At 44.1% G+C, this 23,040-nt stretch overlaps 1 protein-coding gene across 1 annotated transcript; it reads right to left on the bottom strand.

Annotated features, from left to right (window-relative positions):
* Positions 1-282: 282 nt before the first annotated feature.
* HEXB (hexosaminidase subunit beta) lies at positions 283-22,683 on the bottom strand. Its single transcript, XM_081881204.1, has 14 exons — positions 22,371-22,683; positions 18,301-18,452; positions 14,760-14,825; positions 13,850-13,896; positions 13,140-13,250; positions 10,721-10,822; positions 9,317-9,446; positions 8,160-8,340; positions 3,958-4,044; positions 3,323-3,395; positions 2,171-2,345; positions 1,497-1,587; positions 624-728; positions 283-529 (listed from the first exon to the last, which is right to left on the bottom strand). Exons 1-14 carry the CDS (start codon positions 22,652-22,654, stop codon positions 466-468), a joined length of 1,668 nt encoding a protein of 555 aa, XP_081737330.1. The 5' UTR covers positions 22,655-22,683; the 3' UTR covers positions 283-465.
* Positions 22,684-23,040: the final 357 nt, after the last annotated feature.

Below are 23,040 nucleotides of genomic sequence, written 5' to 3'. Positions count from 1 at the left end.
CGCGCGCAACCCCTCCAGCAGGGAGAGGCTGCGAGCAGCCTGTACGCTGCTCTTTGGGGGGGGGATAAGATTCCCCCCCCCTTGATTTTTCCCCTCTAAAAACTAGGTGCGCCCTATGGAGCGAAAAATATGGTAACAAGTTCCTTATTGTATGCATTCTAACCCTTGAATTATAGTGTCCTTGCCTCAATAATTCTCCACCCATTTCTTTGGCCCAAGCTTTTAAGTCATGTCGATCAACCCAGCCATCTGCAGTGCAACAAGCACATACGCACAGGTTCCTTTTTCGAATGAGCTACTTTCTCTTAAAAAGTTCAACATCATTTATTTTTTCCACATCTATAAGAAATTAACCTTCTCTAAATTTCAGCATTTCAAAATGAGAGTGCTCCAGTGCAGTATTCAATAGGAATGTGCAGGTTTTTCTCCCCAAAAGGCACTTCTGGCAATGTCCTCCTACAGCTGTTAGGGGTCTCTTGCTTCGTGCCTGCAGTGTCCAGTAAACAAAGGCTGCGCTGCTATTCCACGCCTGTTGGGGAAGAGAAGTGTGACTTGCTTTGCCTTTTGAGATTAATAAACTTCCAAGTTTTGATGTACCTGCTGTACTAGATTGTATTGCTTACCTGAGCATGCGGCAACGATGTTCTTTAAGCCTGTTATAAGCATCTTCAATATCAGTTACATTTTTACTGCTCCAGAGTCTCTCCCCAACAGCACTTGCCCGAGGCCTAGAATATGAATATGAATAGAAGACAATTTAAAAATAAAATAAAATCTAATTTAAATATAAATTGGTTACTGTCCATGCAAAATAAAAGTATTTGCAACATGAACGTATGCCAGTCCATTTCTTAAAGGGGGGGGGGGTAGATTGTTTTATCAAGCACACCACGTTACAAGCATTGTTCTGTGCAAAATGAGAGCAAAACAGTGAGATGTAATATTAAAAGTGGCACACTAGCTCAGCCTTCCTCAAGCTGGTGGCCTCCAGGACTTTTAAACAACAACTTTAATCATCCCTGCCTATTGACCGTGTTTGCCGGGGCTGATGGGATTTGTAGTCCAAAACATCTGGAGAACACTAGGTTGGAGAAGGCTGCACTAAATTGCGTACTGCAGCCTTGAATTCTGCAATTCGGCTGGTTGATCAGGAACTCAATGCAGGCAGGTGAGGGGGTGGGGCGTCACTCTAAGGAAACCTCACTTTTCTGTTACCAGCTGAGGCTGGTCATTTCGTAAAAAGCAAGAGCCTTGCCATCTTTTTCAGCTGGCCTTTGTACACCTGAGTGCCATGCAGTATCCATGGGTAAGTGGGAACTATGCCAATCACTAATATAGACAGAATTAAGAAGAAGGGAGGAAGACAACTTGGGAAAGTAAAGTTTAAAAAACATGATACAAGCGTAGTTTTGTCAGATGTCAGTATCAATAAGGTTAGATCAAGATGATTAGCATTTCTTTTGGGGGAAAAAAATCAGGTGAGTGATTAACTATACCAGAGTCTTGGTGTGAGATTAGTTGCATCCACATATTCTCCCCAAAGACAGGCTTCTCCACCAAGCACCAACTCTTTCTGGGATTGCCACCCTGTGTTTAAGGAAAAGAAGTATTGGCTGGTGTCTTCCTTTAAAAGCAGGCTCAGTCTGATACAGGTACAGTATTTTACACTTGCAAGTTGAGTATTGTGGAAATAGTCATTAGGTGTTAATTAAGTCATACCAAATCTTAATGTTATGACTATTAAAATAAATCCTCATGATTTGAGTTGCAGCCTATTCATTATTTATACAGCCTATACATTATTATTAAAAGCCCATATGACCAAACATAGTAATATTCTTGTATTTATAAGCTCACTATCTTTTATTTAACTCTACTTCAGTGACAAAGTTCATTCCCCTGCAGCCAGAACTGAAATCAATAAAAAGGAAATAGTTCATTTTTAAAAAAACACCACCACCAATAATTCGTCTCCCCTTATTAACAGTATAGAATGCCATCTCCACCAACAAACTGGGGAGATAACTTGGGTGAAAGAAGAGTATGGAGGAGTGTACAGGAATATAATTTTATCATTCATTAAAACTGGGAGTCACAGCAACAAGGCCATGCAACTTTCCCACTGGAACCAATGCCTGGATAACGCTCAAAGAAAAAGGAAACTACAAACCAAGGAAGTCTAGTGGCTCCACGCTGTAGTATTTCTTCCAGTCCTGGCCGTAACTAATGAGGTCTAGGTACCATGGTGCTGCCAGGATGGCGCTGTGCCCTGCTTTGGTTACTCTTCTTAACTCTTCTTTATACAAGGTCCCAATCCACACTTCAACTATTGTGTCTGACTGTAGCTGAAGACATCAAAAACATAGCGTTCAGACAGCATGAAAACAATCTGTTCAGCTACAGGCATCTCCTCCAAAGCATATGCAGATAGTAGCATGGCAGGTTATGTGATACGGTTATGTGAAAACTAACGTCACTCATATCGAGTCCCACTGGGATTTGTCCACATATTGGTGTGACATCAACTTGTTCCATGGTAATTATAGCATCTTTGCAGTTACCCCCGTGACGAGATTTCAAAGAAGCCTCTTAGAAATCCTAATATGTGGACACTCAACCTGAAGCTACTTTAACCTGAGGTATGACTGTATACAGATGGCTGAGACAGGGCTGTCAAGCCTGAAGGAGGTCAAGGCAAGAATACAAGCAGGTGATCAAACCACTTGGACTGCTGCTTTGCTCAACCCCTCCTCCCCACCAACAACTTAAAGTACTGTGGAGAAGAAGGCTGGCAAGCTGGTAGGCTAAACAGAAACACTCATGTAAGAGATGAGAATCCACAGCAATTTAGTCTTGCATGTTCCATTTGTGTGACTGGTTTGCCAAGAGCATTTAGTTATGCTAAGATGAAATGGTGAAGGAAACTTAACTGGTACTGCCTAAAATAATTAACCTTAACATAAAAACAGCAGGCTTAGAGAGAGTCTGCCTTTTTAAGGGTTGCTTTGACATATTAAGTTCTACAAGACTGATGCAATTTTAGAAAGGCATAAGCTATGAGACAGCCACATATGGTATGTCACCTTTCCAGCATCATATTGTATGTACTTTTGAAATATACAGGACAGTCACATTTCTATTACATTTGACTTATAATGTATTTGCTTCTTATATTGCCTTGATGAAATTGATCCTTAGATCAGATCACACAATTCTGAAAGGCTTAAACATTTCAGATAGTGCTACAGGTGTCTTCTGGGTTAATCTAGCACATGAAAATCAAGTTTTCGCAGAACAGCACAGATCATCTCTCAGACCTTACCTTTGCTCCATGATCAAAGACTTCCTGCCACACTATGGATTTCTTGTTCAGAGAAGACACCATCTCCAATATTCTAGTAGTAATAATATTTTAAAGATGTTATGTACTTGCTATTTACTTGTTTCATTTACACCCCTTATTTCAGCCATGATTGGCTTCAAATGATTAAGAACAGCAAGTTACTAGCACTAATTGTGGCTGTGATCTACTTTAAAACATGCAAGGACATGGTTCTGCCCGGACACTGAGGTCCAGCTCTGAGGGCCTTCTGGCGGTTCCCTCACTGCGATATGCCAAGTTACAGGGAACCAGGCAGAGGGCCTTCTCGGTAGTGGTGCCCGCCCTGTGGAACGCCCTCCCACCAGATGTCAAAGAGAAAAACAACTACCTGACATTCAGAAGATATCTGAAGGCAGCCCTGTTCAGGGAAGTTTTTAATATGTGACATTTTAGTGTATTTTTCATCTGTGTTGGAAGCCGCCCAGAGTGGCTGGGGAAACCCAGCCAGATGGGCGGGGTACAAATAATAAATTATTATTATTATTATTATTATTAACCATGGCTTACTAAGCCACGGTTTAGGCATTGTGTGCAAACAGCCAATAAGCAGTCTCTTGCCTGAAAGAGAAACTCACTTCTCAACATAGTGGGATTCCAGTTTAGCATATGTAAACCAGACCCCTTGCTTCTTCATGAATTCTTGTATATCAGGATTGGACCTCCTATAAGGGAAGAGAGAAAACACAATTATGCTTCTTGCCAAGATCAGCAGCATACTACAGAAGTACCAATGGGATTTTGTACCAAGACTTACTAGGAAATAACATGTTACCCACTGACCACCAGAATCCTCCAATATGCATTCATTCAGAACTCTCACCCCTTATGAATAGGAAATATCTGGCGGAGGATGGCCACAGACAATGGCTTTACTGAAGGAAAAATAAACAATAACTAAATGATTACTATTTATTAAATTTGTTAGTTGCTTTATCTTACCCAGGGCAACCCAAAGCAACTTACAACCAACCAGACAGACGCAAAACCCCACATGGATACATTAAAAAAGGAATGCATGAAAAAGCATCCTGCCTGCTTCTAAAAACCCACAGATAGTTAAAGGCCAAAGGCCTGGTAATAGAGGACAGATTTTGCCTGGCACCTAAAGATATGTAAGAATGGCGCCAGGAAAGCCTCCTTGGGGAGAGCATTCCACAAACGGAGCCATTGCAGAAAATGCCTGTTCTCATGTTGCCACCCTCTGGACCTCCCATGGCGGGGGCACACGAGAAAGGGACTCAGAAGATGAGCACTGGGTCAGTTCATACGGGGAGAGGCGGACCTTGAGGTATTGGCAGTGACCCTGCATCTCCACGATAGATGAGCAAGAGGAACAAAAACCAAGTAATTCAGATAAAGTCAGCTTATGATGAGATTTTGTAACTTGCATAGGATAATAAATACACGGAGGCAGGCTGATCAGTGGTTGTAAGCCATGGTAATGGCCAGATTTGTGACCCAACAAGCTAAGACACTGTCTACCTGACAGGTACGGCAACCTGTTTGTGGTTGCAGTACCAGGTAGGCTCCAAAAGACAGAAGGGGGCAGGGAGCAGCGTTTATCACTCGGCAGACACCTGGCTGTGTTTTGCTTTATGCCTGCTGTGCTTTAACCAATCACTGAAGCTGTTCTCTCTGTTAAGACTTGATGCTGCTCTTCCCAGCATCTATCAAATGCTAGCAAGTCGCTGCAACCATGCCCTTAATGAAGTGATCCAAACTACTGGCTCTGGAAAGGCTCTTGAGCTAGATGAGCAGTAGTTCACCTCCTGCCAGGGGCTTCATCTGGCTGCCTAGGCAATTTATTTTTCTGGCCACCCAAGACAGCAGCAGCAAAATGAAAGGTTAAATCAAACAAAGCCTTGGGTTGGGTGGAGAGGCTTAAACCTCTCCCCTCCCAGCCCAACTGTTTAAGGGATTATCCTCTCAAATGAACCATTAGATGAGCAGGGGAAGGGGCAATAACCTCCTCCCCCCCCTTCAGCTGGTTTGCAATTTTGGCCACGCCCACCAATGACATGCAACTCCTGGAGGGCTGGTCAATGATGAATTTGCTCTTGGGGTAAAAATGAGTATCAACCCCTCTGAGCTAGATGGACCAGTAGTCTGCTCCAGTATTGCAATTCTTCCGCTTTCAACAGTAGGCACAGAAGTTCCAAGGTAGCCAGAAGCCATGTAGGGCTGGCTTGTGCGAAGTCTTTCCCCAGTCTGCTAGCGACACCCAGACCAGGATTCAGTTCATCCAAATTGAGCCACTGGCAAGTCCCACTATGTACAATCAGCTGCACCCCTCCCCTTTATTGTACAACACATGGACATCACCAGATGGGCAGCATCGAAATCAGATTGATTATATTCTCTGCAGCCAAAGATGGAGAAGCTCTATACAGTCAGCAAAAACAAGACCTGGAGCTGACTGTGGCTCAGATCATCAGCTTCTTATAGCAAAATTCAAGCTTAAACTGAAGAAAGTAGGAAAAACCACTGGGCCGGTAAGATACAATCTAAGTCAAATCCCTTATGAATACACAGTGGAAGTGAGGAACAGGTTTAAGGATTTAGATTTGGTGGACAGAGTGCCTGAAGAACTATGGATGGAGGCTCGCAACATTATACAGGAGGCAGCAACTAAAACCATCCCAGTGAAAAGGAAATGCAAGAAAGCAAAGTGGCTGTCCAACGAGGCCTTACAAATAGCGGGGGAGAGAAGGAAAGCAAAATGCGAGGGAGATAGTGAAAGATACAGGAAATTGAATGCAGATTTCCAAAAAATAGCAAGGAGAGACAAGAAGGCCTTCTTAAACGAGCAATGCAAAGAAATGGAGGAAAGCAATAGAATGGGAAAAACCAGAGATCTGTTCAAGAAAATTGGAGATATGAAAGGAACATTTCGTACAAAGATTACCATAATAAAGGACAAAAGTGGAAAGGACCTAACAGAAGCAGAAGACATCAAGAAGAGGTGGCAAGAATACACAGAGGAGTTATACCAGAAAGAAATGGATGTCTCGTATACCCCAGGCAGTGTGGTTGCTGACCTTGAGCCAGACATCCTGGAGAGTGAAGTCAAATGGGCCTTAGAAAGCACTGCAAATAACAAGGCCAGTGGAAGTGATGATATTCCAGCTGAACTATTTAAAATTTTAAACGATGATGCTGTCAAGGTGCTACACTCAATATGCCAGCAAATTTGGAAAACACAGCAGTGGCCAGAGGATTGGAGAAGATCAGTCTACATCCCAATCCCTAAGACGGGCAGTGCCAAATAATGCTCCAACTACCGCACAATTGCACTTATTTCACATGCTAGCAAGGTTATGCTTAAAATTCTACAAGGCAGGCTTAAGCAGTATGTGGACCGAGAATTCCCAGAAGTGCAAGCTGGATTTAGAAGGGGCAGAGGAACCAGAGACCAAATTGCAAACATGCGCTGGATTATGGAGAAAGCTAGAGAGTTCCAGAAAGACATCTACTTCTGCTTCATTGACTATGCAAAAGCCTTTGACTGTGTCGACCACAGCAAACTATGGCAAGTTCTTCAAGAAATGGGAGTGCCTGATCACCTCATCTGTCTCCTGAGAAATCTCTATGTGGGACAAGAAGCTACAGTTAGAACTGGATATGGAACAACTGATTGGTTCAAAATTGGGAAAGGAGTACGGCAAGGCTGTATATTGTCTCCCTGGTTATTTAACTTATATGCAGAATTCATCATGCGAAAGGCTGGGCTGGATGAATCCCAAGCCGGAATTAAGATCACCGGAAGAAATATCAACAACCTCAGATATGCAGATGACACAACCTTGATGGCAGAAAGTGAGGAGGAATTAAAGAACCTTTTAATGAGGGTGAAAGAGGAGAGTGCAAAATATGGTCTGAAGCTCAACATCAAAAAAACGAAGATCATGGCCACTGGTCCCATCACCTCCTGGCAAATAGAAGGGGAAGAAATGGAGGCAGTGAGAGATTTTACTTTTTTGGGCTCCATGATAACTGCAGATGGAGACAGCAGTCATGAAATTAAAAGATGCCTGCTCCTTGGCAGAAAGGCGATGGCAAACCTAGACAGCATCTTAAAAAGCATAGACATCACCTTGCCAACAAAGGTCCGTATAGTTAAAGCTATGGTTTTCCCAGTAGTGATGTATGGAAGTGAGAGCTGGACCATAAAGAAGGCTGATCGCCGAAGAATTGATGCTTTTGAATTATGGTGCTGGAGGAGACTCTTGAGAGTCCCATGGACTGCAAGAAGATCAAACCTATCCATTCTTAAGGAAATCAGCCCTGAGTGCTCACTGGAAGGACAGGTCGTGAAGTTGAGGCTCCAATACTTTGGCCACCTCATGAGAAGAGAAGACTCCCTAGAAAAGACCCTGATGTTGGGAGAGATGGAGGGCACAAGGAGAAGGGGACGACAGAGGACGAGATGGTTGGATAGTGTTCTCGAAGCTACCAGCCTGAGTTTGACCAAACTGCGGGAGGCAGTGGAAGACAGGAGTGCCTGGCGTGCTCTGGTCCATGGGGTCACGAAGAGTCGGACACGACTAAACGACTAAACAACAACAATTGTACAGCCTTCTACTTTGTCTAAGAAGCCACGAGCTTGGAGGAACGTGGACCCCAACCTAGTGTAAAGGGCTACAGTCTGGAGCGGGGGTGGGGTGGGAGAGCCACACTTGAAGGGTCCTTGCCTATCCTATTACCTTTCCTGTCACAGTTTCCAACTCAACAGATTTCAGGTGAATAAGCAATGTAGACTCTTCATGTTATACCGTACCAACAAGTGAAGTCCACTTCGTCTCCTCCCAAGTGGATATAATCATCTGGAAATACACTGCCAATTTCTTTGAATAATTTAGCCATGAAATCATATGTTGTATTCAAAATGGGGTTTACAGGCCCGTAAGACCCACTCGGATGTGCTCCATTGTAGCATGGTGTGAGGATGTCTTTTTGTCCTAAAATAAAATACGTCGAAACAAGATTAGCTTCGAAAGGTGCATTTGTTGTTGCTGCACCGTATAAAGTTGCATTCTTATGCTTGTTTTAAAAACAATTCCAAGAACTTAAATACATGCCCCCCCCCAACTATGGTCAAGAACACGATGTTTTTTAAGCTTTTAAAAATTTCAGCATTCTATTCTGAAAAGTATGGACCAGCAGTCACAATAGGTTTGCATTCACTTGTCAGATTCGTCATTTTATTCCAGAGATTAGCACTTTCTGTTTCACATTCCGGGCTACTGAACATTTGTTTGCCTACTAAATACTCCCCGCCCCCCGTTTCATACATTTTTATTATTGGCATTTTTAGAAATGTTGTCTACACTAGGAACATAGGAAGCTGCTTTTTCCTAAGGCAGACCATTAGTCAATTTATCTATGTATTTTCTGCACTGACCAGCTATTACAGTTTACAATACTATTTTACTAGATGTCAGAACAAAAATAAAAAGAACTGATCAGCAATATAGTACAAAGGCAGATTTATCACAACAATGTTAAGAAGTTCAACCCATTTCTAGGTTATATATTTAAAGGCCAATCTCAAAAACCCTGAAACATATAATTAAGCTATATGTAGCATGGTGAAAACTGAGCTGCTTTGGAATTAAAATTATACTTCGCAATAAATCTGTACTTGCACTCAATTTCTTTTCCTTTCTTCATAATGAGAGGGTGAAATAATTTGGCTGGACTACTTCCTATAGTAGGTCCAATACCCCACCTTTTGTAACTAAATGGTGCTGAAGACAGTTAATAGCAATGCAAATACAATAAAAATGAATACGATAACATTAATAGAAGCATCTTGAAAATAAGAACAAAGTAGGTAAAATAAAATAAAATGAAAAAAACATAAATGCACCCAACTAAAGCCAGTTCCTACATGTTTACAGTATCAATAGCATTTCAGAATAATATGCATCTTACCTTTCCCCCAACATTGGGTATGTCCTGGACTGTCAAATTCTGGGATAATTCGAATCCCCCGTAACCGAGCATACTCTATCACCAGACGGATGTCAGCGGGAGTGTAAACATGATAGTATGAATAGGCCCCCTGTGAAAATGTCCACACATGTTGTTCTTTTACAATGTGATGCCAAGAATATGCCAGTAAGGCTGAAGAGCCGATTACACTTGACAGTGTCGTGTTACAGCACCCAAGGACTACTGGCAGTGTAGTCTAGCTTTTGAGCAGTTTCAGTGTCCCCATCTGGGGGATAAGTCTGCACTTTTGCAGATGCAATCTGAAATAAAGTTGCAGCTGGTATTGGCCAGAGTGTTGTTGCTCCAAGGCTGGATAATGTTGTACAAAGGCCTGGGTGACAACTGGTTCAAAATAGTAGCCCATGCCAGTATATTATATAAAGCAAACAAAGCAAAAGCGGGAATCACCAAGACTGTTTGGTTATTTAACCTGAACTGTTGTCCCCTGGGGAAAACAGGATGCTGGATTAGGTGGGCCTTCAATCTGATGTAAAAGGGCTCCACTTATGTCCTTAAGATTTAGGAGGTGGTACCAACCATGGGGAAAGTAGCTAGGTGACTGAACAATCTGAAATGTCTCTCATTCTCATATATATATATTAATTTATATATATATTAATTTTAAGCTTGCTCCAGAAAGCAAAAAATAGGCAAAGTCTCAAAATGGTGCTATGATTTATAAGAAACTTTAATCCAAGATATATATTATATAATGTTTCTTATATATTTCACTGCCATTTTTGCCCATTTTCTTCATTTCCTTTCTTTTTCGTTCTTTCTTGTGTTGTGTTGTGTTGTTCTGTCCTTTCTCCGCCATTTTAAATTTCCCAAAGGAAATGAATCTTAAAAATCAGCAGCTCATTACAGTGGTGTTCTTGGAGCCAGGCTGCAAAGTGCCGAGCTGCTAGGGAGCCAGAGGCAGCAATCTGACTTCCCCAGGTGTGCCTTCCATGCTTTCAGTGTTTCACTGACTCTTTGTTGCATCTGTTCCAACAGACTTAACATGGTCGCCTCTCAGAAAGGTGCAACAATGCTATTCTAGTGAACCGTCTGCGCCAAGAACTTTCTCATTTTCCCACTGACTGGGAGCCATTGGCCCTCCAGAAGCTGTTGAGAGTACAACTCCTTTAATCCCTGAGCATTGGTAATGCTGGATAGAACTGATTGGGTTTGAAGCCCAAAAATATCCAGGGAGCCACAGGTTCCTCTTCCTTTTATTATGGCTTTTAAACAGCAACTAATACAACGTAATAGACTCATGTATGGAAAAGGCTATTTATTAAAATAACAATAAATTTATTGGGCACTAAATTTTCAGAATGTTCTACAGGACCATTTACTTACCTGGCGACTCAGTTCAGGAAATGAGATACTTTGATAAGGAAAGGAAGGGTCGTCTACAATGTGCCAATGAAGGACATTGAACTTGTTAAATGCCATGGCATCCTAAGAGAAAAAAAGATGGTGTTTCAGTTAGGTATCTTGCGTGGAGAGGCAAGTAGTTTTTAAAGAGGAATTTTTACACAGCACTTAGCAAAGTCTTCCTCCCCCGCCTCCCCCGTAATTGTGTTCTTCAGTGCCATTAATTAGGGCTGCCATACTTCCAAACAATACCGGGATTTCAAAGGCGGAAGTGACGTCCTGTCGGCTGTTTATCCTGAATCTTCAGGAAGTAAACAGAGAAAGCATGGTGGGGTTTTTTGTTTTGCATTTTCATAAAATAAAAAGTCAACTGCTTTGGTGTCTTAAAAAAGCTCAAAAACTTTCGGTTTTTCCTGAAAAGCTCAACAACTTTTGGGGTGTCCTGGTTTTTTTACTTTTTGAAATATGGCAACCCTACATAAATCAGAGCAAAGTGACCTTACCATTGCTTTTCCAACACCTACATTATTCTGAAACACCATAACACCTTTACCCTCAATCCTAAATAAAGGTACCGTAATTTTCACTCTATAACACGCAGATTTTTTCTCCTAAAAAGTAAGAGGAAATGTCTGTGTGTGTTATTGAGCGAATGTGTGGTCCCTGGAGCTGACTCGCTGGAGCGCAGGGGCAAAAATAGGCAAAAATCAGGCAAAAATAAGATCGGGCGGGCGGGCGGAGGGAAGGCGGAAGCTGCTGCTTTCCTGCATTCTGCCTCAGGGTCTTACTGCCCACCTGCTTCTGTTTCTGTTGCTGCGTTTGCTCAAACTCAACAAAGAGCAGGGAATCCCCTGCCCTCCTGGCAAGCAGAGGGGAAAGGAAACGATCGAGTCCTTCCTTCTAATTCTTTCCTAGTCACACTGCGCGCAGGCTCCAGCCCACCACCTCCTCCTCTCCGTGCTCTAGGGACTCGCAGGCAGCCGGAAAACATGCAGGTGGGAGAGAGAGGGGGGGGGGCTGGCTTGGGTGGGGGGGAACTTTTGCCTTCCTTTCCTCCCTCCCATTAAACCCCTCTCCTGCATTCTTAGCCAGCTGCTTCTCTGCACACCCCTCTCGTGCTCCTTGTCCCTTCTGTGTTTTTCCTTCCCTCCCCACTTAAAACGTGGTTACAAAGCATGGATCCACATGGATCCTCAGGATCTTTGCATTGGGTCACCCCACATTCACCATCAGATCACATTACATGTCCATGGCTACAGCCTGTACCAAAAAAATCACGCACCCACTGTTGCCTGGGGCCACAATGGTGCAAAAACGTGGTTACAAAGCACGGATCCACATGGATCCTCAGGATTTTTGCATTGGGTCACCCCAAATTCACCATCAGATCACATAGCATGTCCATGGCTACAACCTGCACCAAAAAAATCACGCACCCACTGTTGCCTGGGGTCGCAGTGGTGCAAAAACGTGGTTACAAAGCATGGATCCACATGGATCCTCAGGATTTTTGCATTGGGCTACTCCAAACTCACTGTCAGATCACATGTCTGTGGCCAGAGCATGAACCACAAAAATCATACATCCGCTGTTTCATTTAGAATATTTTTTTTCTTGTTTTCCTCCTCTAAAAACTACATGCGTGTTATGGTCTGGTGCGTGTTATAGAGCGAAAAATACGGTACATTAAATCTGCTGTTAAGGAAGTGCCACTGCAATGCTCTTTGTTCCTCACCATCCATGGTTCCATTACTAAGCAGCCAGTAAAGAAGAAGATTGTAATTGCCTGGCAGTAATATAGTTGCTAAAGCAAGCATTCAAGGTCCTTTTTCCCAGATACTGCGGTAGGCTGAGGCGGGAGGGCACAGCCATTTAGAGTAAGCACTTCCCCTGTTTCCTATCACTGAGTAAAACCCAGGTGCTTGAAATAGCTATCCTTGACCCAGAAAGGACAAATATGCTGAACTGAAAGGAAGCCCCACTCAGAAGGTGCCTGTGCCTTGATTTTCTGTGAATTCCTCAGCCTCCTGCGCCATTTCCCACCCTATTCAGTCTTGGGGGGGGGGGGATGTTAGGGATGAGACTCAATGCCTGTCAAGGAGAGAAGGGGTGTGTGAACTTCCATGGGGGGATTTGATTCAAACAATGGACTGAAAGTAGTACTACTTCAGAGTCAGCAACAAGTAATACAACCTGGCTGATTTTTGCCACCAATTACAAAACTGGGTTGATGTTTTTGCTTCCTAGAAGTCCCAAGAAACACCAAGTACAAGGCTATTAGTATCACGTATTTCAAATAAGAACTTTAATCCTTTTCTTGGTAAGGAAACAGGTGGTTTCATTTAAACTTGCCACAGTAGCGGAAGACAGGCGGGGGAGAACATGCCGATTGCCAACTTACCAAAGTCATTAGGATAGTTTTCAAAGGCAGAAAATGCCTTGAGCTATCAATCAAGATCCCTCGATAAGCAAATCTTGGGAAGTCAGTAATGTCGGATTCATTGACAAACAGCTATTAAAATATAAGAGAGAAAGAGAAGGTTCAACAGGTTCCCAAATTAATTTTTGTGATATGATACTGTAGCAGCAGCTCCCAAACTCTTTTTCACCAAGGACCACTTGAAAACTAATTATTTTTCTACATGTGGTAGCAACTGTAATTCACTGTGCTAGATGCTGTATGGTTTTTAATAGTATTTTTATTGCTTTTTATTCCATATAATTCAAAGTGCAATACATTTAAGAAAAATGTAAGGAACAAGAGATGCAATTAGAATTCAAAATGAAAATGGGCTAATACCCAGAATATGACATTGGAATCCCAGTTCTATGGTCTGACATGCAGATGTAGCCATGCAGTCAGCTATTAGCTCCTGGTCATAACAGGCAACTGGAGTTATTTCAGCAAGGATATAGTAAGCCAGGGCAGATGCTGCAGAACAGATTTAATCTGCTGCTGGTACCCACCACCTGGTACAGCGCAGCTTCCAAACAGTCTCTGAGGCAACCTTTGACGCAGAGCAGCCTGAAAAAATTAATAAGCAGTTGCTGAAGTCCAAACTTGGGGAAAACTCCAAATTAGCCCACTGTACCATGAAGAGAAATACTCACACTTCCATAGTCGTCTTCATTTACTAACTGACTGAATGTTTCTAAACCTAGAAGTCAAAACAGATTGAACTGTAAACATAATTGGCAAAGTAAAATTGATGTCATCCAACAGCTACTTTGGATGTTGCAAGGAAGTGCCAAGAACCAGAGAGCACAAATAACTAGCACTTTTTTCTAACTTAGCTTCTAGGCTGGCCTTCCAAGGGTTGGCCAGTGGGAGAAGATGGGGCCCCTGTGTGGGAATGTTTGCTTTTTTTTATTGTGGGACAGAATGTTTATCTCCAGTGCCTCCTGTATCAGGAACAGTATGAACAGCAGTTGCTGGGAATCAAGAGTGGGGAAGAGTGTTGTTCAGGCATTCAGGTCCTGCCTATGGCCTTCCCAGAAGTTTCTTGGCTGTACACTGTGTGAACAGAATGCTGAAGTACAAAGGCCTTTGGTCTGATCCAGCAGGGCTCTTCTTACCTCCCTGCAAGGAATATGGACTTGTCTCTACATTGGACAAAATCCCAAAGAGTAAGTCTCCCAACTTGCTTCCTTTTTCACCACTTTTTAAATGTTTGGAGGAGCTCCACCCATTTTCATTTTGTTTTGAGTCATAAAGATAAGATGATGGCCACCACTGATTAAATATCTCTAACACACAAGAAAATTTGGGGCTCCTATTCCAACCAAGACAGAGATTGTGTTCCCCCAGATTACAACACACACCACTTCAAAACAGGTCATGTCACTCCGGCTTCAGCCATGACTGTAAGTTGCTGAATTCTGCAGCTTAGGGGGGTGCCATGGAGAATGCCCTTTCCTGGGCCAACACCCCCACCCCTGAGCTGCTGAAGGCAATGGAAACATGAAGGGAGCCCCCTCTGCTGAGAGGGCCTGATGGAAGGAAAAGACCTTTATTACTCACCTCTCAATGCTCCCCAAACTTTGTCTGCCTTCAGCACAGCTGTAGGTCCTGATACCTGGAGGTGATCTTTAAGAGCAAATGACAATTAATTATAAGTTTTAGTAATGAAAATATTGGTTACTTAAAAGACAACCAATTATAAGAATTTGGGAGCAGTCCTGCACAAAGGCCGCCTGTATCCAAATGAAGTCAGGGGGAATTAAGCAGTCTCTGGCTTGGAACTGAAAATACATTCACGGAAGGAAAGCCTGCCATCCTCTGCTTCCTCTTTGGCAACCATCTTGCCCCATGAAAAGCTTATTCAAGAGGGGCTCCTCCCCTCCAGAGAATGTGGGGTGGCGTTTGGGAGGTTGCAGGGAAAAGAGGGCATGGGAAATTTTCCTTTCATTAACTTCTGCAAGTTAATTTGTATCAGGATCTAAGCCCAATCTCAAGCAACTTTCCTCTACCCACCCCACATTGTTCAAGAGGGCCCCCAAGTCTTCTAGAGAAGCTTTTGGGTGGCCAGTGTGGCAGGAACTCCCTAGTTTAGCTAATCTTAGGATCCAAACCTATGGGGTTCAATTGCAACACTGATAATAAGCTAGTCATTTTAAGTCCTAGGTGCCTTTTTAAAGTAAAGCTGACCATTGGCAATTAAGGAAAGGTGAAAATTAATTCTAGTGCACCTCTGGTCTTCAGGTAACTATAAAAAGACTTGTAGGAATAAGGATTTCTCCAAGTCAGGCCTGCATCACTTGTGGCCCCAACACAGCATCCCAAGCCACATACTGCAGCCACCTGAATGCTGCTTAACGACTCCTCTGTTTCTGCACTAACAGCAGCAAAAGCCCTGATAGGGCTACAAAGAAGGCTATGAAGTTGTGCAAGCCTGCTCTGAGCAGTGTCTTAAAAACAGCCACACTGCCGAACAAAAATGCAAGTGGAAGTGTGCCATTATTTTAGAAATCACCTATTTCCTGTGTCAGAGAGAAGCACGCACCATCACTCTTGGCTGCCTAAGTGTCATGATGATGCCTGCTTCTCAATTAAAATAAGCCAAACACCATTTCATCTGCACAGCCAGCGATCTTTCAAAACAGGTTGGGAACCTTTTTCAGCTTGAGGGCTACATTCTCTTCTGGGGGGCCACATGCCAGAGGTGGGTGGGGCCAGAGGCAAAAGTCGGTGCAGAAATTGTTGTTGTTACCCTGCCCATCTGACTAGGTTACCCCAGCCACTCTGGGCAGCTTCCGACAGAATATAAAAACACAACAATGACTGGCCCAAAGCCACTCAGTGAACTTCATGCCTGTGTGGGGATTTGAACCCTTGTCTCCCAGGTCCTAGTCCGACCCTCTCACCACAACATGACACTGGCTCCTTAGTGCTAAGTAACTGGTTCCATCGGTGCAAGGGTTTCTCTTTGCGCAACGGAACGTTTTCCACCTCTCCTCCACCAACGTCCCCCCTAGATCTGTTCTGGGGGCTCTCCCAGTACTCTGGAGCAGATTTGGGAAGGGGAGGGAAGGAAGTCCTGTTGCACTTGTGCTAATCCTTGAATGCACAACTGTTTGGTTCAATTCCACCCTTCCTGCTCCAAAGCTCAGCAAATCAGGAGAAGACAACCCCTGCTGCTGCTGCTGCTGCTGCCCCAGTTCTTATTGCCACACTGTAATCCCTCAACTTACATGGGAGCTATGTCCTGGGGATCGTGCCTAAAGTCAAAATCGCATATAGTCCAAACACACTGGGTGCAATGGTGGGTGGGATTGTCGAAGTCTTTTTCCCACCCCCTTTCTATTTTATTTTATTTTTAACTGCCAAGCGTGTAAAGCTGAATGTACACATGGAGCAGGGAGAAGCAGCCCAAGTCTCCAAAAACTATTGGGGAGGGGGAATGTCTTGTATCCTACTGGGCTCTGGAGCAGGGAAAAGCAGCACAACTATCTGTCTGCTTCAAAGCCCTGGGTGAGGACCTGAGATTCCCCTTCCAATGGCCTCCCCTGAGACTGACAGTAACCACAAACATTAGATGACTAAGCCAAGGAAAAGGAGAACTGAAATGAGTAGAACCTTCCAAAGAGGCAGTCCTTGCCTTCCCGTATTTCTGCTCTCAGCAGCTCCAGTCCACAGAAAGCCAGTAATTCTGACACCCTACTGATTTCAATGGCATTTCTGTGACAAACTTTCTTTGGATCAGGGTCATCCTATATATCCAGTAGGCACAGCATACCTACAAATATTCTGTAATATTTACAAACAGTTTCTCCCTGCTCCCGTCTGCCCGGTATAGCCGTCCTCAAAATATGCACCATTCTTGTGAACACAGGAAAACTAGGAAAATGTAAACAAGCACCTTCAGAACTTGCAAGATACTCCTCCTATATTTAAATCAGTAGAATTGTCACTAGACTGTCTCATTATCTCACAGCAACCATCACTATAACACAAAGCAATTTTTGTTTTTTTTAAAAAATTAGCCCACCATTTGGATCATGTTCTCCAGGGAGCTTATGAAATAAAACACGCAACAGTTTCCATAAAGCAATGAACATAAAAACAAAGGCTATGCTTTTTACAAAACAAACAAATCCACCACAAGACAGCCCCAATGCATATAATTGCCTCTATCTCCAAAACTTAATCAGTTGTGTATTCTTATGCAATCAAAAGAACACAAACCATTCAAAAGAAGGAAGCCTCATCAGGTCTGGATGAACCTGAAGGTTCGCAGAATTACAAAAGATGTTTAGAACAAACCCTCAGCAGGGACCCCAAACAGCCTAATGAGGATTGAGTGTGTTCATTGACTATGGAATGCAAATTGTTCAGGGCAAAAAATAAAATAAAAAATAAAAATAAAAAATAAAATAAAAAGAAGGAATGGCTCAGGACTGGCACACTGAATAGGAGCATTCCATGCTAAAATATTCTGTGGAGGCTCCACTTGTGTTCTTCTAAACTTCCAGTTACACAGGTGTACTCAGTTTCAATTGACGAGGAAGAATCAGCAATGTGGCTGGGTGTATATTGGATTACTCCATAAAGCACCAACAAGTGTCAGGCATTTGTCCCTGATTTTCCAGAATGCAAGTCTCCACACCCATAATTTAGCACCCAAACCAATCTTGGTTGCTGGGAAAAAATGCATCAAAATTATGAATACAGTACAGGTATTAATACCAGTGAGATACATTCAAGACTCTTATTTTTAACTGAGTCAATCTATTTTCTTCAATTACTCACAGGATAAAAGTTCATTATCATAGCCAGCTGTGTATGCTAGGGGGAAAAAACAGTGTCTACAAGCCAAACCAGTATAAGAAATAAGATGATCTGGTGTGGGAAACCTATAGCCTCTCAGATGTTGTTGGACTTCAACCCCATCAGTCCCAGTTTGCATGGTCAATGGTCAAGAAGGATGATGGGAATTGGAGGAGGGGGTCCAGTAATATCTGGAAGGCCAGAGTTTCCCCACCCTGATCAATAGAACGCTGTAATTAATCCACAGCTAGGAAGGAAGAAGGCGCTACACATATTTACACCATCAGATACTTACAAGATTCATCAGATGCGATGCTGGGAAATTTATCACATTCAGAATCTTCTGAAGTAATAATCACCTGAAGCGAAGATAGCTCCGTTTCCACAAGAGGTTTCGTCTCATCACCATTCTGCCATTTGGAATACCCAAATATGTATTCATAGTACCTGGAAGTGAACCCAGAAAGATGTTATGCACAGCATAAATCTATATATTCCAACAAGATCTTTGTTAGGGGAGGCAGGTCTTTTGTTGGGGGGGGGGAACCTAAGTTTGCTATGTATTTTTATTGATGGGAGCAGCTGCCCCTCCCTGTCCCTCCTTGGCTACACCCATGTATTCCAGTCTGACTACATTTCTTACCGACTGAGCTCCTATCAGGCTTGGCTAACCTGTGATCCTCCAGATGTTGCTGGATAGCAACTCCCATCATCCCTGATCACTGGCCATGCTGCCTGGTGCTGATGAGGTTTGGGAGTCCAACAACATCTGGAAGGCACAAGATTAGCAATCCCTGATTTATAGAAATACTTACAGGCTTACAGAAAGCACAAGTAGGATGTGTGCAGTTTTTAAACCCCATCTTGACTTCAAGTTGATACGGAGTCTGAATTGAGGGATGGGCATGTTTTGCAAAACCATGTGTTGGTCAGTATAGCAGTATGTGGCCGATGAAAATATGCAAGCTGGTTTCACATACTTTGAAAGAATAACTCCTCACTAGGATGGTTTAGACAAGTAGATTTTCAAGCTGCCTTCTGGATAATCCTAAAATTTTATCAGGAGTTTCACCGAGAAGGTTACGGGAACACTAGAAGTGGCCTTCTTAAACAGAGTCAAATAATTCTTCTGCCTGGGCTCAGTGCTGTCACCCCATATGCATGAAGCTGGGTGAAGCAATTAGCTTCGGGAAGCAGATCCGACCCCTGCCCTTCCCTGCCACTGTGCCACTACCAGCCCCACTGAGGCTTCGCCTGTGCCACTGCTGCCACAGCGCCTTGCCCTCACTGCTGCCGCAGCATCATAACAGCAGAGTGGGTACAGCTTCAGGGAAATTATGATTAAAACTACAGTGGTACCTTGGGTTACATACACTTCAGGTTACATACACTTCAGGTTACAGACTCCGTTAACCCAGAAATAGTGCTTCAGGTTAAGAACTTTGCTTCAGGATGAGAACAGAAATAGTGCTCCGGCAACGCAGCAGCAGCAGCAGGAGGAGGAGGCCCCATTAGCTAAAGTGGTGCTTCAGGTTATAAACAGTTTCAGGTTAAGTACGGACCTCCGGAACGAATTAAGTACTTAACCCGAGGTACCACTGTATTTCAGTTCAGGGTACAAAGGGTACAAGGCTGTTGGCAGTGCGGGCAAAAAGGCCCTGATCTGTGGCAGGCAGGAAGGTGATGTGTGTGTGTGTGAGTGTCTGTGAGCAGCAAGATGTTTCCTACAGTGGTAAAATGTTTTGGGCTGCCCCTGGTTGTATAGCAGTGGCTCACCAAGGTTTCAAACAAGAGTCTTTCGTGGCCCTACGTGGAGATTCTGTAGACGGGATCTGGGGTCGCAGCCCTTCCCCAAAGGCCAATCTTTCTTGGGAGACAGAAATTTCACAATATTCTATGGGAATGTGCAGTCCCACAATTGTGTTGGGCATGCACTTTTCCATTTACAAAGGAAAACAAGGACAGGCTATAAGGTCTGGACAGCATGCTGCTTGAACTGGATGTGCTCCCTAAAAACAAACCATTCCATGAGGTACCAACATTGTCACAGCAAGGCAAGTCTGAACACAGGCAAACCTGGTCCAGTTGTAATGGATCTTGACAACCTTCCACACTAGGTGTACCAAAGTCACTCAAGATCAAGATCCACAATCCAAAACATTGTCCATTTTGTTTCCCTAACTGCCTTGTGTTTGTGGCTCTATCTACTGTATCAGGAAGGAGAACTTCCTTGTTTGTGATACTTTAAACTATGTGTTGCAAACCAATAAAGTGTATTTTTTTTAATAATAAAAAAGAAAAGGTTTGAAAGCTGCTGTTTTACTTCATCAGGATGATTATTTCCTTGTGTGTATAAACAGCAGTGTTTAGAGTACTAGTGTTTGCTCATTTTGTTGAATAATTCACATGACACTGGCCATCATTCAACACAAGATTCATTGGCGTGCGTAGCCAATGAATCTAAGCACACCTATCTCTGTGCAAGTTCACACGACAACCCTGTTCTTGTTTACATGACCATTATTTATCCTTTGGTGAAAGAGGCAACTAAAGAAACTTCGATCCTGTCAAAAGATACTGACTCATATCATTTCAGCTGATGCCCTTAGGTTATCCAAGCAGCAATTACGGTACTCTCCAACTACCCATTCAAAAGGGAAGAGAGCAAGTAAGGTTAAGAAAATAGAACCTGGTGGTTGCTGGCTCACTGAAGAACAATGGATACCTCCAACACCAAATTTGTATAAGCTCTTTTTTCATTTTTGATGCTAGAAAATAAAAAATATTCTGTACAACTCTACTGTTGAGAACAGATCCTCCAACTATTCATATTAGGTAAGAATGGCTCCACTCCCTCTTGCATGTTTTCATTTAGAGGGCGGTTCTCTCTCAACTTAAGGTTAGCTGATTATTTTTTCTTATGTCAATGTTTTCTGTGTCATTCTTTTATTATCTATTAGATTTCTATCCTGCCCTTCCTCCCCAAAAAGTTTAGGACTCAGTGAATAGATAGAAGACAGGCATAAATCCTGTCCCTTTAAAAATTCTCCAGGCAAGAGAATTTGAAGCAGGTGCAAATTGTCATGGCAAAGTATTACAGGTGAGAGAGATGCTGTTACAGTGAGATTTCCCTTGCCTACATACACAAACACTCCCTATTGCATCTGTTTTCACTTAAAGGACGGTTCTCTCTCAACTTAAGGGTAGCCGATTGTTTTTTCATTATGTCAGGGTTTTTTGTGTCATTCTTTTATTATCTATTAGATTTCTATCCTGGTCTTCCTCCCAAAAGATCTTAGGTCTGCAAACAACCAAGCAGCACAACAACACATACGGTATATATAGTTGCCTTGGTGAACAGAAGCATTTTCAAATTGCTTCTGAATGTTAGTAACAAAAGAGATGGATGGACACATCTCACCACAGAAGGTAAGACCCAGAGAGCCTTCCATCAGCTTCAGCTGGTTGCCCAGCTACACTCCTATCTGGACAGGGATAGCCTAACTACTGTTGTCTGTGCTCTGGTAGCCTCAAGATTACTGCAATGCGTTATACATAGGGCTGCCTTTGAAGACGGTCCAGAAACTAGTGCAGAATTCAGCGGCCACGTTGCTCACTGGAGTGAGATGGTTTGAGCATATTGCACTGATCCTGGTCCGCCTCTTTCTGCATGAACCTACCTTGACCCAGAGATCATCTTCTGAGGCCCTTCTTCATGTGCCTTCTCCTCAAGAGGCCCAGAGGGTGTCAACACGAGAACAGGCCTTCTCTGCAGTGGCTCCCTGGCTGTGGAATGCTCTCCCCAGGGAAGTACGCCTGGCGCCTTCATTATACACCTTTAGGCACCAGGCAAAAAAGTTCCCTTTTAAGCTTTGGTTGATTTGATTGACATCCTATGCCCTTTTAAAATGTTGGGTTGGGGGGGTTATTGGGTTGTTGTTTTTATTTTGATTATATATTTTGTGGTTTTATATTTTGATTCTGTTCCGTGAACTGCCCTGAGACCTTCAGGTATAGGGTGTTATATAAATTCAATAATAATTTAAAAGCTACACATTTAAAGCACACCTCCTAAAAGAGACACAAGGGGTTGTTTAGGGGTGCTGAGACCTGCAGATCTATGCAAGCTACAATTCCCATGATTTTTCTTTCTGTGGTAGGAGGAGGGAAGATGTATATGCTCTTAATTGGATGGCCTGTATCTACACATCGGGTCAACGCGTCCCCTGCCAGATGTTACATGCCGCGGGAGAAAGACAAGAGCGGATGCAGCTTGCAAGAGCTGAGCTATAGCCGGGCGGCTTGGGCTGGGGGTACGAGGAGGCAGCCCTGCCCGAGTTGAAACCGAAAGCTCCCGCAGCTCACCTCCGGAACGCATCTTGCAGCAAGGAGCAGCTCGGCCCCGCCGAGGAGCCCGGGCCGTGGACGATCTGGAACCGCTTGGGCGCCAGCTGCAGCCGGCCTGCGGAGACGCGGAGCGAGCGGGGCAGCGGCCAGAGGGAGACGGAGGAGGAAGCCGCGCTCGGCGGCCTCGCCGCCTCCGGGCTCCAAAGCAGCTCCTCGGCTTCGGGCGGCCCCGGCGGCTGGTGCGCGGACGAGGAGGCAGCCAGCACCGCCGAGACCCACAGCATCACCGCCAGCAGCTCCATGGCGCCAGTGGCTGGAGGCAGCCGAGGAGCGGAGCGCCGAGGTCTCTCCGCCGCCGCAGTCACCTGACGGATAGGGGGCCGGGCTCTCCCCGGCAACGCCCAGCGCCGAAGCCTTACTCATCCTGCTTGCACGCCCCGAGGAGGAAGTGTCCCCGCCCCCAAGAGTTGCTCCTCGAGAGGAAGAGGCAGGCAGAGTTTGAACTCAGAGCCCGGGCAGCGCCTGGTGTGCTCAGGGAGAGGGGCTCCCCCGCTCCGGCCGTCTCCCGGCCACCCTACTTCCCAGGCCAAGGAAAGGCGAACGCTCGAGAAGGGCGGATTACAAAACAATGGCAGCTCTGTTCTCTCTCACCCGCGCCGCTCTCCCACTGAGGCGTGGAGACGAGGCT

The sequence above is a fragment of the Podarcis erhardii genome (genome assembly GCF_964252035.2).
Source record: "Podarcis erhardii genome assembly, chromosome: 11".
Classification (NCBI taxonomy): domain Eukaryota; kingdom Metazoa; phylum Chordata; class Lepidosauria; order Squamata; family Lacertidae; genus Podarcis; species Podarcis erhardii.
The sequence above is the reverse complement of the archived record's forward strand: the minus strand, read 5'-3'. Positions and strand labels throughout refer to the sequence as shown.